General features: G+C 48.8%; 1 protein-coding gene across 1 annotated transcript in view; it reads left to right on the top strand.

The window, feature by feature from the left end:
- Nucleotides 1-15226, top strand: part of Mical2 (microtubule associated monooxygenase, calponin and LIM domain containing 2) — a 189961-nt gene that overhangs the window by 35552 nt on the left and 139183 nt on the right. Inside the window, 1 exon segment of the mRNA XM_059268759.1 lies at nt 11315-11588. Coding sequence (XP_059124742.1) covers nt 11325-11588 — 264 coding nt within the window. The 5' untranslated portion in view covers nt 11315-11324.

Here is a 15226-nt window from a genome sequence, read left to right as displayed (position 1 = left end):
CCAGGCATAATTTCCCTCATGTTGAGCTGGCCTTATGTCCGATTAAAGAGCTGTTGGTTACTGCCAAGATATGAGTGTCATTATTGCACTTTTAGGAATAATTTGCCATGCTGATTATAATTGTGGTTCATGGGCAAATTAGCTATTTTAATATCACTGTGACAAAAGATACCTAGCAGACACAGTTCATGAGAGGAAAGATTTATTTTGGCTCACAGTCTCAAGAGGTTTCATCATAGCTTCTACTTGAAAAGCCGAGTGACAGAGTGTGGATGGAATGACTTAGTCTGTGGCGATGAAAACAAGTGGCAATGGCTGTTCACACCAAAGTGGACCAGGAGGCAGTGAGAGCAAGTCTGGGTACTGTTCACACCAAAGTGGACCAGGAGGCAGTGAGAGCAAGTCTGGGTACTGTTCACACCAAAGTGGACCAGGAGGCAGTGAGAGCAAGTCTGGGCATAACTTTCAAAGACTCACTCCTAGTGGCTGACTTCTATCAACCAAGCCCCAGCTCTTAAAGATTCTACAGAAGAAGAGCAAACAGGATCTTGGGATGAGGTGGGGTGCTTATGGGTCAGTCTAGGGATGAGGTAGGGCACTTATGGGCCAGTCTGTCAGGATGAGGTAGGGCGCTTATGGGTCAGTCTAGGGATGAGGTAGGGCACTTATGGGCCAGTCTGTCAGGATGAGATAGGGCACTTATGGGTCAGTCTGTCAGGAACAAGTAGGGCACTTATGGGTCAGTCTTGGTATGAGGTGGAGTGCTTATGGGTCAGTCCCCAAAGTGTTGTAACTTCCTCCTGCTCACACTCCATAAGAGTATTCCTAGTCACCAGTGCTCCCACAGCTTCAAAGAACAGCCCAGGAGGAAGGAGTCACCAAGCTGGAGGTCAGCTAGCTTATCTCTGCCATGCCCACCATAACTAAAATGTCACCTCTCAACTGAGTGTTTACAGATGTGTTAGTCACTATTCTCTTTTGGCGCTTCACTGAGCTCTTATGACCTCAGATCCTGCCATATCAGAGCTGATGAAGAAAGGATGTGAGGGAGCATCATGCATCCTAGCTCTAAAGGAAAGCTGGTCTTTGACTTGGTGAGCAAGGTAGTCTGGGTACCTGTGGCTCTATGCACTTTGTACAGGAGCATTATGGGGATGGCACCTAAGAATATGCTTTTGAACTTGGCTGTGGGGCCTCCAATGGAAGCTTCCCTACTAAGGCCCTATGACCTTCAGTAAGCTGCTGACTTCCAATCCTTTGAAAAATGAGCATGAGTTATCTAACAACGCCATGGTTTGTTACAATAGTTAACCACTTCAATACACAGTGAAGCCGTTAATACATTGCCTGAGACTTCACTGATGCTCATTAAATGCCAACAATTATGTTCTCAGAGAGTGAACACTCACTCTTTCATTCCTGTGCTACAAACTGTGTAGAGAAGGCCTTATGTTGGGTCCTAGAAGCAGGGAGTAAAACATGTCAATATGGGAACTGACTGCAGTCAAGGTGGGTACAGTGTGCTGTGGAAACTCTGTCGGGGGGCCCAACCCTTTGGGGAAGACACTAGGGTAGAGGGATGTGTGTTGGGAGGAGAGGTTAGGAGAATAAGAGTTACCAGATGAAGATGTGGTCAGGTCTGGTGCCCACCCAAGAGTGGCAAGCCTGGAATAGAGTGATAGAGCCCACACTGCCTTATAAATGAGAAGCGTCTTTGCATGACCGTAGGATTCTGATGAATCAAGAGGACTCAGAGGTCTTATCTTTAAAGTAGTTGTTAGTCAATGAAACACATGCTGAACCTTGGTTGAGGGACAGAGCTGTGGTGACATAACCGGTGTCTGTACACACTGAGGTCTGTGTACAGTTCTGGGCTGATCCGGGTGTATCTCCAAGTTGCTTTCAGGGTTCTGCTCACACAGGCATGAATGTTCCCAGATCCAGAGGAGCAGTCCCCGATGGGACTATACAGGAATCACAGGGACTAGGGGATTGGAATGTTCTCCCAGGTGAGGGTGATGTGTGCTGGCTTTGGAAACTAGCACTAAGGATCCTGTACCCCGTTTTCTCATGGGGTATTGCAATGGATTTCATAGGTGCCAAGAGGGAGGAAGCATGTTAGCATGAGATCCTGGGGAAGAGAAGCAAAAGACAACAGGGGCCTTGGTAGAGCTGAGCTTCCAGACACTTCTTGGGCTCAAATGAGATGTGAAGGGAAGAAGGAGAGAAACCCAGAGAACTTTGAAAAAAAGTTTAAAACCATGACATTTCACCAAATAAGAACCAATGAGTTTCTTCCATTAGTGCAATGATTTGTTTGCTATGGTTTAAAAAATAGGCTTCACTGTAAATGAAGCTACCCATTCCCTATCCTGGCCTTGGGCACCTCCACTCTCGGGTGGTGGTCTTTGTGGTTTTGTTTTGTATGGATTTGATTATTTGTTGTTTCTGCGGTGAAATAGGCATAACATCAAATTTACCATTTTAACCATGTTCAAGTGTACAGTTCAGTGGCACAAAGGCCATTCACATTGTGGCTAGCCGTCACCACCATCCATCCACAGAACATTTTCATCAGCCTGCACTGGAACTCTGTTTTGTTAAGGGCTTCCTCTCTCTTTTCCCTCAGACCCTGGCAACCTCCATTCTCTTTTGGTTTTGCTTTATTGTCTAGGTAGGCCTTGAAGCGTGATCCTCCTGCCTCAGCCTCTCAAGTGCTGGGATTATGGATTATAGGCATGCCCCATTATGCCCAGCTCCATTCTACATTCTGTCTCTGAATTTGATTACTTACTACATGTAGCACCCACTGTCTAACTAAGAACACAGGTTTCCATAGTGAATTCACTACTGGGGTCCTGTAAGCACAGACCAGATGTGATGTGAATAGATGGTCCTATCATGCCCATGGGAAGGACATGACTTCTTTTGTCGTGGTTTTTAAGGTTTTCTTAAGGACCTTGTCAAGCAGCCTAGCCTGGTCTCCACACGATTCTCTTTTCTCAGCCTCCCAACTCCTGGGATTAAAGGCATGCCTGCCATGCCCAGCTCCATTCTCTTTCCATCGCTGAACCTGTTTGCTGTGGTATCTCCCATTGTCCACTTCGAGACAAGCAAGCCAGCCTTCAGGAAGCTAGAAATTTGGGATCACAGTTTTCCTGGATGCTCCCAGTGTGTGGTCACCAGCCACTGTCCTGCAGAACAGCCTGCTGAGTGCTGGTAGCAAAGATGGACTCTGTGTGTGGGGAGATGTATGCTATTTTTTTTTAATTTTAAATATCTACGTTTATTAGGGAACATAGTAAGAGGTTTATCATCTCAGGTCCATTTTGACATAAAATGTTTCTTTCTACTTGTTTACTCAATTCCTAGAACCCATTACTTTTAGAGAACAGGCTACAAAAGTATAATATGAGCAAATTAACTTTTTTTTTAATTTTTATTTTGCAATACAATTCAGTTCTACATATCAGCCACGGATTCCCTTGTTCTCCCCCCTCCTGCCCCCCTCAGCTTTCCCCTGGCCCGCCCCCCATTCCCATCTCCTCCAGGGCAAAGCCTTCCCCGAAGACTGAGATCAACCTGGTAGACTCAGTCCAGGTAGGTCCAGTCCCCTCCTCCCAGGCCGAGCCAAGCGACTCTGTATAGGCCCCAGGTTTCAAACAGCCAACTCATGCAATGAGCACAGGACCCGGTCCCACTGCCTGGATGCCTCCCAAACAGATCAGGCCAATCAACTGGCTCACCCACTCAGAGGGCCTGATCCAGTTGGTGACCCCTCAGCCATTGGCTCATATTTCATGTGTTTCCGTTCGTTTGGCTATTTGTCCCTGTGCTTTATCCAACCTTGGTCTCAACAATTCTCGCTCATATAAACCCTCCTCATTCTCGCTAATTGGACTCCCAGAAATCCACCCGGGGCCTAGTCATGGATCTCTGCATCCAGATCCCTCAGTAGTTGGATGAGGTTTCTAGCATGACAATTAGGGTGTTTGGCCATCCCATCACCGGAGTAGGTCAGTTCGGGCTGTCTCTCGACCATTGCCAGCAGTCTGTTGTGGGGGTATCTTTGTGGATTTCTGTGGGCCTCTCTAGCACTTTGCTTCTTCCTATTCTCATGTGGTCTTCATTTACCATGGTCTCCTATTCCTTGTTCTCCCTCTCTGTTGTTGATCCAGCTGGGATCTCCCGCTCCCCCAAGCTCTCTTTCCCTCGACCCTCGCCCTTCACTACCCCCACTCATGTCCAGGCTGTTCATGTAGATCTCATTCCATTTCCCTGTCATTGGGCGATCCCTGTGGATGTATGCTATTTTGATGACCAAATATAGAGGTTTCCACCAGGGAGATCACACCAGATGTGTGAAGTCACAGCCAAGACATGGGTGGGCAGCACATCGTTGTCCTTCTACACTGCCGGGGAAGGACATGATGCTTGGGTTTTTATTGTTGTTAATGCTATTGTTACTTTTTAGATTATTTGAGAAAGTGTCCCCTTATATAGCTCAGTCTGGTCTAGAACTCACTATTAGCTGAGGCTGGCTTTGAACTTCTGGGAACCCCCTCCCTTAGCCTTTGGAGCGCAGGCATTGCAGGTGTGAACTACCATGCCTGGCTAAGGACACGTCTCTTTGGAAGGGGCCCTGCCGCACTGCCCTTAGGGCCCTGTGGTCCAGGAAGTGGAGATGCTGGATGGGAATTTACCTTGTTGAGATTTGAAGCTCACTAGTCATCTCGCTGGCAGGGCTTCATGCAGGACTGCTCTTTCTTTTCTGGAGGAAACAGCCAGTGTTGTGATCCAGGTGGGCACTGGTGACTGAGCCCTGAATGCCCAGCACTGAGCATAGCTGGGGAAAGCATGGGGCCACATCTTAGCTAAATAAGACAAGCTGGGGAAAGATATTCCTGGATGTGGGGCATGTCAACAGGAGGGAGTTACTTGAGTTGTGTGTGTGTCATGTAAAACATCTGAGAACTAGATAAAGATGCACTAATCCTTCCTTGTTTGGGATGCTCTGAGGAAGCCATGCCCAAGAATGTCACAGGCTACATAATTTAACTGGTGTAACTGGGGACATGAGCAAGTACACATGCTATTTCTGTTATATAGCACCCACCCATGGAGGCTGAAAGTGTGGGTCTCACTGTGAGAGCAGGCTTGGCTCCCCTCTCAGCCTGTTCTGTATCTGCCCACGTTCTGTATCGAGCCTCTGATGAGGCTACTTATCCTGGAACCTCCACTTTCCCTGTCAATCACAGGCAGTTGAATGAGAGTGTGGATGTGTGAAGGGGTTTGTATAGCATTAAGCACCCCAGCAGGGCTGAGGGAAGGGGTAGGCAGCAACTGAAACTGAAACTTAGCCTTCCTCACATGGGGATTCTCATAGGAGGCTCTGAAGAGAGGTTCAGCAGTACTAGTTGGAGATGGGGGATGTGGCCAGAAATTCTTGTGGAAGAAAATTTTAAATATACATATATACATGATACACACACACACACACACACACACACACACACACACACATACACACACACACGTATGCCCATAGATATGCACACTCTTACAGATAAACAAACACATGTAAAATAGCTACCTCAAATAGCAAAGTTATAGTTACTTTATACAGTCAAGAAAGAGACAGACAAGTTTTGAGATAACCTCTTCTTTTTTTATGATCAGAGAGAGACAGAGACAGAGACAGAGACAGAGAGACAGAGAAACAGAGAACAATATACAGGCTTGTTGTTGGAACTCCTGGGTGAAGGTACCTGGTGGGCAATGACTTTGGATAATGCTGGCTAGCTGTTGTTCCCTCTTCTCGCTACCTCCTGGCATATACAGGACATGGGTAGTAAGACCCCTGGAGGGTGGGGACTGGGAACTGACTCTCTGGGTCATCCTGGTGCCTAGCATTGTGTGTGGCTCAAGACCGTAGTGCGTGGAGGCCAGGAAGTGGTAAAGTGTGAGACTACTTCAAACCAGGCCACGGGCGCCGCTGGAGAGGGAGGAAAGGGCCTGGGAGGCCAGGAACAAGTAAGTGGACAGGATTGTGGGGTAAGAGCAGGAGTGGAAAGCCAGGACCCACCGTGGACTGGAAGGTCCTCCAGTGCGCCCTACCGAGGTGTGGGGGAGGGGCAGGGGCAGGTTTTTCCAGCCCCGTTGCAGCTGGGGGTCAGGTTAGTATTGTTACAGCACATCTCTGGGTGTCTTCTCCTTCCCAGAGAGGTTCCAGGCAGGGAGAGTAGAAAGACTTCTACCTCCTGTGGGTGAGCACTAGGTGGAGATCAGGCAGCAAAGACACTGTGGCTAGACAATGCCTCTCTGCAGGGCTGACAGATCTCTGAGGCCAGGGCACAGGTCGGAGGCCTAGGAGCCGATGCACACCCCACTATGGAAGTGATTAAGACAGGCAATGCTTGGTGGACACAGAACACAGAACACGGAAACAGGGCTGGCCCTTCAGTCCCTTTCTACCTCAGAGTTCCCTTTTATTTCTAGAACTGGGGTTGAACCCAGGGCCTCACACATGTCTTCTATTGAGCTGCTCCTCAGGCCTCTTTTCAGTTTTTATTTTGAAACAGGGTCTTACTAAACTGCCCAGGCTGACCTTGAACTAACTATAGCCCAGAGGGACTTCAAAATTGCCATCCTCCTGCCTTAGCTTCTTGAGTAGCTAGGCCTGTGCTACCAGGCTTGGAGTTGCTCCCAGTTTATGTTGGCTGCCTAGCACCCAGAGAAATGGAGGGCCAGATGGGAAGTTGGGGTTTCAGGCCACCTGTGGGGACCAAGGCTTCCTGTCCTTGCTGGGCTCCACAGAGACCTAGCCGGAAGGGAAGTGTTTCCTACCACACCCCTAGCTGGCTTTTGCCTCAGCTTAGGGATTAGGTGGCTGTGACTGATTTTCTGCAGTATAGGAGGCTAACGGGCTGCTGGTGTTTCCTATTCTTGCGGAGGACAGGGAGACACCCATGTCATTGCTGAGACTCCCCCAGAGACCCCTTGCTGCAGCAGACCCAAGAGATGAGGAGCACAGGTTGGCATGAAAAGGACACGAGGATGTATTCTTAGGTTGCAGTGACCTTGAAACAGATCTTGTCTTTGGGGCCCGAGGGTGGGGTAGAGGGTTGAGTGTCTCTCCTGGACATGGCTACCCACGTCCCTCCCCAGGCCTCCATAGGTTTTCAGGAACTCCACCTTTTCCCCCTAGACATTGTCATACTGACCATCAGGTAGGTGGTGGGGCTCAGAGGATACATCGGAAGTTCTAAATATGAATACACAGGCCAACCTGGGCTCAGGAGTCCCATCACTTATATTGAGAGGGGGAACAAGGTCTCTGCGCAACTTTTGACCTTGTCTCCCAGATGCTGTGGGCTGAGGCCATCACTATGCTGTCACCTGCAGAACAGGGCTCTGAGTGTTCATTTTTGATGGTCAGAGGCAGGAGAAGGGAATGTCTCTGTGACTCATGAAGTCACATAGGCAGGAAAGCTGAAAAACCACAAATAAGGGACTCAGTCAACAAAGCCCAAACTACTTCAGGCTATTCTTAGAAACGACACATCACATCTCGTTTCTTCCCAGAAAATGCAAAACCCTGCATATTTCTAGCTGGTTGGTTCTATTTCTATTACATCTCAAACTCCAGAGAGGCAACATCTGGGCAGTGGTTAAAAAGGCAGACTACCAAGAACCAGCCACCAGGAGCCTCTGATTGAAGTATTCTTGTTTCTGAGACTCTGTGGTCTCGTGTAGCTCAGGATGGTCTTGAACTCACTTTGTAGCCAAGGATGACCTTGAACTTCTGCCTAATCTCTCTGCTTATACCTTGAAAGCACTGTGATTATAGGTTTGGATCACCAGGCCCAACTCTGCTTTAACAATTTTTGAGCTTTGTCATTTGGGACCGGTGAGAGTGTTCCCCAGAGGTCACGAACCCACAAACCTCTAAGAAATGGAAGCTCACAGTACTAGGCAGGCCCCTGACCAACACTGCATGTGTGCACTCTGTGTTTTCAGTTCATTATCAAAACTCCCTGGGTGAGATCCCCCCTTGACATACGGGGAAATGAAAACTGGCAAATTCAGTGATTTGTCCAAGACTAATGGCTAAGGAGGGAGCTCAGACCTAGATCTTCCGAACTGATGCTCTTGGCTTCTAGAGTTTTTGATCGTTTTATTTTATTTAAGACAGGGTCTTCCTATGTACCCTAGGCTGGCCAAACATGCTTCTGCCTCCCAAGAGCTGAGACTACTGAGATGTGCCTTGTCCTGCAGTTTTAAGGTTTATGTAATGTCTTGACATAGGAAGCTAGTCTAGCAGGGTTTGGGGGTTTTGCTTGTGTTTTGTTTTGTCAGTTCTGGGGCTCAAATTCAGAGTCTGTGCATGCTTGGCAAATGCTTTGGGAAGCCAGTCTAAACCATGAATTATGCTGCTTTTTAAGTTGCTGTTTGAGCCCTTGAAAGACATCCCAAAGCTGATTGCATCTCTCTCTTGTGATTCTGTGTTGTGAGAAGTATCGTCTCCATCTTACAGACAAGAACACTGAGGCTGCCGACTGAGATGACTTGCCTCATGTCCCACAGCTGGCAAGTGCTTGAGACCAGACTCAGACACAGGTTTCCTTGACTAAATAAATGCTCTGATGTTCCCACAGCGATGGCCACCTTCATGTGACAGTGCCATCTTAAAGCGGTATGACTTGGCAATCCAGTCTTTAAAAATGTGGAGACTGTTTAGATCCAGAGAGGCATGTTCAAGCCTGGTACAGTGGGGCTCGTGTCCAAAGCCAAACTTAACTCCTCCCATGGGCCCTCTACCTCCCCTTCTCTTATCGCACCCCAGATAAGAGCCAGTTCGGGAGCTCTCACACCCCCAGACCCTTGTACCGCCTTAGCCTCATCCTCTCTTGGAGTCCAAGATTTAAGTGGTTTCAGGAGAGAGAGAGAAGACACGTTCTTCAGGTTTGTAAATTGTCTCCCGGGAGCCAGATCTGGCTTGATACTTACCAATGGTGTGCAATTGTAGACAGATTTTAGACGGGAAACTGGGAGTGGAGAACGGGTTTGGCTATAACGTGTTACATGCATTACATATGTTAACACTTCCTGGGCCCGCGGTTATTATCCATCTCTTAGAAAAAACCAAGTCTTGGTATTTAAGTGGCTTGTGTGAGGTCATGTAGCAGTGAAGGGGCTCTGCACACCTGCTCCCATATCTCCAAGGTCACCCCACTCCAAGGTCAGTCCATCCTTAGCAGGGATTGTGGGGTTGCCCTAGAATCCTAGGCGCCTTGTTTTGTCTCCCAGCTACCCTCCACACCCTCATTCAATGCCACGCTGTTGTGCTTCCAAAGATAGATAAGTCTGGGAATGTGAACACTCTCAGAGAAGCAGATGAGTCCCGCTTTCTGTGGGTGCTTTCTGGGTGGCAAGTATGGCATGCAGAGAAAGATGAGACATGGGAGGTCACAGCGTTGATGTGAGATGCCAAGCAAGTGCCGGGGATGTTAGAGGAGCTAAGGGAGCACAAGGGAAGGAGTTCGTGTCTCCTCCAAGATAGGGCACTGGCATTGCCGGTCCTCTCCACCTGTGTAACTTGTTGGGTGGCATGGATCGGGGTAGCCAGGTAGGCCCTCCTAAAGGATGGGCCTGGCCAACATATGCAAGTTAAGACCTTGCACAGGGGTGGGGGTTAATCTCCATATGAGCCCGGTGCCAGGCACAGGGATGCTCTCAGGGGAGCAGAAGGTGAGGATAGGCTCCCACATGAGCCATGTACATCCCTTGGCCTGGAGGAGATACTCCATGGCGGATCTCAGAACCCCTAATCTACCACTTTTGCAGCAATCTTGAGCTGCTCACACCTTGAATTGGCTGTTGCTGTAACTCTACCAGCTCTTTCCAGACTTATGCCTCTAAACGGTGTCTCACTGGCCCATAATGTCCACTCTTCCATCTTGTACTGAAACCCTCCTCCTTCCTACAACAGAAGCAATTTGGCATTTCCTGGGGACTTCTCCTGCTTCTCTGAGCAACCCCAGGCTCTTTGTTTGGACAAAGTGCCCTTTTGCCCATTGTTCTGTCTTCTTCCCCAGATGGGGTCTCTCTCTGCATGATCCATCTCTGTATTCCCGGCACCCAGTGCGATGCTGACGTTTGCCAAGGCACCAGAAACTGTTGTGGATGAATCAGAAATTAGGGAAAAAGATACACAGCCTCCTGACTGCTTTGGGTATTTTGAAACCAAGCTCCGATCCAGATGTGCCCTTCATAGATGATCCTGTCTGGGGAGTGTGAAGCTGCCTGGGGGCCTCTCTGTGTTGTCCAGTCTCCTATTGCCAGGCTCCTCAGTACCCCAACAGCTGGCCAGCCCAAAGCCCTCACACTGGCCTTCTTGCACTAACTATACATTTTGAGAGAGAAAAATAGCTTTGCTTTGGAGAAGTGGCTTTCCTTCATTTTCATTTCTTTGAAGCTGAAATGACTTCCCTAAGAAATGCTTGAGGTTAGAATAGCACAGAGAGAGGGAGGCAGGAGCACGTCCCAAACCCAAACAATTTCAGCGATGTGAATGAACGCCCGCCCCATTGCGTGTCTCCTCCGTCGGTCCAAGCACTTGTTCAAACAGCTCCCTGCTTGGTCTTGCACAGAACAGACTCCTTTCACTATTGGCAAAGAAAAGGCCATGTGACTCTGTCTTCTAGTTGTCTGACTGAGGTAGATGGTGTGCTTCCAGCAGATTCCAGAAACAGAAGTTCTAAGGGGAAAAAAACCTCACCCCAGGGTAAAGCAGTGAAAAGGATCGGGGAGCCTGAGGGAAGATGGTCTATGGGGTTTTTGCCTGTGCACTGACATAATTATAACTAAGTTGAATTCCTGTTAATCAATTTGTAGCACCAAGAATGATAGGTTTTCCACAGGGGCTAAACCAACTGTTCCATTCTGGCCTTTTCCTTTTCCTACTCGCTGTTTTTAGAGCCATCTGACTTGCGGCATATTGCCTGGGCCCTGTTGACATTCTCTGGAGTATATTTATATAGCTTTATGCAATCTGCAGTTCTCCAGCCAGGGAAAGGACTGGGGGCTGGGGAGAGAGGTTGCCAGCAAGGCATCATGCCAGGCTAGAAGGTACATTGGACCTTCTCCAAATAAGGTCCAGGTGGAGCGGTGAGCACGCGGAATCAAGATCAGCCCTTCAATCCCTTTAAAGGATATGAGACTCACCTGTCAACGCCTTCCTTTGCAGGTGTGACACTTTCCCAGCACTTTATGGTAACCCTCTCTGACCCCTCCATACCACTGTTCCACACAGCTCCTGAACCATGGGAGAAAATGAGGATGAGAAGCAGGCCCAGGCCGGCCAGGTCTTCGAGAACTTTGTGCAAGCTACCACATGCAAAGGCACGCTCCAGGCCTTCAACATCCTCACCTGCCTCCTGGACCTAGATCCGCTGGACCATAGAAACTTCTACTCTCAGCTCAAGTCCAAGGTGAACACCTGGAAGGCCAAGGCTCTATGGCACAAACTGGATAAGCGTGGCTCCCACAAGGAATACAAGCGAGGGAAAGCCTGCATGAACACCAAGGTAAGGGGGACCCCACAGACATTCCCCATGGGGAGGGGAGCTGGAGAACTAGTGTCACCTTGCCATTTGGAGGTTCTTTATAGATGTGCCTGTGGGTGCTATCTCGTGTTCTCAGGGGAAGGCTTCCTTTGTCTGGAAGGGGTGCCATTAAGTTGATCCCATTGTGGTGGCCACAGCTCCCCCTTTGTACCTTCCCCAAGGGAGGGAACCCAAAGCAAAATGGGGACATGAAGCAAACGCCACCATTGTATCTCCTGCTTCTCCTGTCTCTACAACCCTGCTGCCTGTGGGCCCTGTTCTTTATTGAGCAACTTCTGTATACAAGGTACCTTTTGTCCCATTTGAGCCCACTGAACACCTGCCGTCGGTCTTTGAACGGCTTTACAGGTGTGTAGACTAAGAAAGCAATTGTTTTACCTGGGTTCATACTTCTAGAAGGCACGGTGGCTCTGTCTGATTCTATGGCTTATGCACCGTGTTACCTAAGATGTGTCCTTTAAGTGCTTGTCTACTGGTAGCAAACATTTTAGAGAGACTCCTGTTTGTTTTTGTTGTATGGGGTGTGGGTGTGAGTGGGTACACTTGCCTGTACATGTGCATGTGAGGCCAAGGGTCAACTTTGGGCATCTTCTTCTATTGCTCTCTACATTAGTCTTTTGAGACAGGCTCTTTCACTGAGCTGAGAGCTCGGTATTTCAGCTAGACTGGCTGGCCAGTGAGCCCCTGCGATCCGCCTGTTTCTGTCCCCTCAATGCTGGGCTTACAGGTGTTTGTCTCCGTGCCTAGATTTTACATGGCATCTGGGGATTGGAACTCGGATCCTCATGCTTGCGCAGCAAGCTTTCTACTCACTGAGCATCTCCCCATCCTGATTCCCTGATTTTCATTAATAGCTATAGGGTAGTCTCTGGTCTTTTCTTCTTAACATCTCCTTGCCCCTTCCCCAGGATCTGTGTCGCATCTGCAGATAGTCCCCATAAACTGGTTGTGTCCCCTGTGGCCTGTGATTGGCAGCATCAGTGAACCTAGGGCCCAGAGCATCACACCTCTGACATCTCCGCCATGTCACCACCGGACAAGCTGCTAAAACTGAGATTCATTGCCGGCCCCAGAGGACTGTAACTGGTACAGATCCAGGCTGTGTGTTTAGGTTAACGTTGAATGCACGGTATTTAGACCTCTCGGGAGGTAGCTCAGCAGAGCCCATGGAATTCTCCTCTGTGCCAATCCCAGGACAAGAGGATTGAACTCTCCATAGCAATGGAGCCTGTTGTGTCTTTGTTTTGGTGATGGGGAGTGGCTGAGGCCACCGTGGGATAAGGCTGCTTTCCATTGCCCCAGGGGGACAGCTGCCAAGCTTCTGAGTCCCAAAGCACCAATGTGCAGAGTACAGGAAAGCGGCCCAACTGTACTAAAACCATGTGCACTTCAACTCTGAGGAGGAGAGCACCCCTCTGCCCACTCCCCCCATGCTGGTCCAAACCTTGCCATGCTCTAGCCTCAAGCAGAAGACACCAGGGTGGCAAAGGAAGAGGGAGAAGACAGATGCCTTGGGTGCCACTCCACTTCCACCAATGCCTCCCTTCAAAGTTGTTGTAATTTCCTGGTTCATGGCTCCCTGGGGATTGGGGAAGGGTGGGGTGCAGGAGGCTTCAGAGTTACCTTTTCAATCATTTTATATGGTGGCTTTCTTTTTAAAAGGACCCTATATATGGTCCTTGCAAACCTCAAGAAAGTCATAAGGAAGGTACCATAGAAAGAAATTGTGTGGTCACTATTTGACACACTCTCTCTTATGGAGGATTTCTTTGGAACTGTTAGCCCAGGCTGGCTTTGAACTCATGGCAATCCTCTTGTCTCAGTGCTAGGGTTAGAGGTGTGAGTCACCTTGCCTAGCAGAACTGTTTTATTAGGAAGTGGCATCGCCCAGGTGGCTGATCCAAAGGTGAACCTTCTGAGGAAGTCAGCCAGCAGGGCATGAGAGGAAGGCTGCCTGACATGATGTCTTTTGTTTTGAGACAGGGTCTCATGTAGTGCAGGCTGGCCACAAACTCACTATGTACTGGTGGCTGGCCTTGAACTCCTGATCTTTCGCATCCACATCCTGATTGCTAAGCTTACTAGTGTGCACTTCCATGTCTAGCTCTGAGGGTGTGCCTTGAAAAATCATCAGCCAGAGGGTGGCTTGTCTTGTCTGGCCAGTCCTATTTTACAAGCTCTAGTGGCTTGAAGCAGCTGAGTCCTCACACCTTGTGGCTGACAGACACTATGTGTACCTGAGATACAAAGAAAACGAGAACATCTTTGGTTAGCTGGGCTTTAGTAAGTAGTAGTACCCCTGAGCTTGAGTTATGCCTTGGTGAGGAGGAATGAAGGCTTTTCGAATGTGCGAGAGTCTGTCTTATTAAAACTGCCTGGCTGGGGAGTGGAAGGGTCTGAACAGGCACTGGCAGTCTAAACTGAGACTCTGGGAGGTCACCTATGCTGGCCTTTTCAACACCCCAACTCACACCAGTCAAACCGGGAGGAAAACCATTCAGTAATGGAGGCAGGATGGCTCATCACGCAGTCTTTCCCATCCTTTCTCCTTCCATCCGTGTTGGATCTGTTGCTGTATTCCGCTGTAATGTGGGCAGGTTTCTCTCCTCCTGGAATGTCTGGGTCCCATCTTGACAGGTCTGTGACCCAAAAGGTACATCTTTCTCGTGCAGCTCAGTAGTGGATTTTTGATTACCCTGCCTCTGGATTCATAATGATCAAACCCAGGAAACCTGGCTACTGTAATGGTTAGCCCTTCCAAGCATCACATGATTGACACGAGGGTGGAGCAGCTTCCCCAGCCTGGGAGCGCAGACAAACACAGGTGTTTCCCACATCTACTAGTTACTTTTCTCTGGTCAGGCCCTCCCATAACCGATTCATGCATGGGTGATGGGTAGTCAGCTCTAAGAAGCCATGCTGCTGTTCTCGTGAGTCAAGCCAAACCACAGAAGATGGGTCCCACCTGTCCTCCCACGTGACAGACACTGACTTGTTCACACAGCATGTTTATATTTTCTTTGACATAATAGTTTATGCTTAGCATCAGCCAGATAAGAAATACTAGACCTTAGCAAACATGTGGTTGATCATAAATGCTATTCCAGATAATGCAGGTGCATTGAATGCCTGGCTTCATTAAAGCGCCCAGTTAGCCACAGGCATGAGTAGGAACAAATGCAATTTGTCCTGACCCCTTCTTTGTATTGAGGGGAACATGATCCAATACCATCTGGAGTTGATTTGGGCTTATCAGCCCCCCACCCACACATGCTAAGTTCTGTGGTTGCTTCCAAATCCCTAACCACACATGCCTGCATGTGCTGGTGGCAATGGCCGGAGGGCCAGGACCTATGAGGAGAAGAGCTACAGTGGAGGTACCTAGAAGTGAAAATGACCTAGCAGATCTCCAAAGCACTGGCCCAAGTGTGCATTGCCTAATTTAGCCTGAGATAGTTGTTTATGACCTATTAATATTTATGAGGGTTTCATTAGGCACTTCATAATTCATTCCCTGGGTGTGGCTCTGGATAAGAATGGGGTGAACCAAGGATCAAATCATATGAACTCTCTTGAGATTGATGCCACCTTTGCACTAG

This window comes from Peromyscus eremicus, chromosome 1 (assembly GCF_949786415.1).
Source record: "Peromyscus eremicus chromosome 1, PerEre_H2_v1, whole genome shotgun sequence".
NCBI classification, from domain to species: Eukaryota; Metazoa; Chordata; class Mammalia; order Rodentia; family Cricetidae; genus Peromyscus; species Peromyscus eremicus.
The sequence above is the reverse complement of the archived record's forward strand: the minus strand, read 5'-3'. Positions and strand labels throughout refer to the sequence as shown.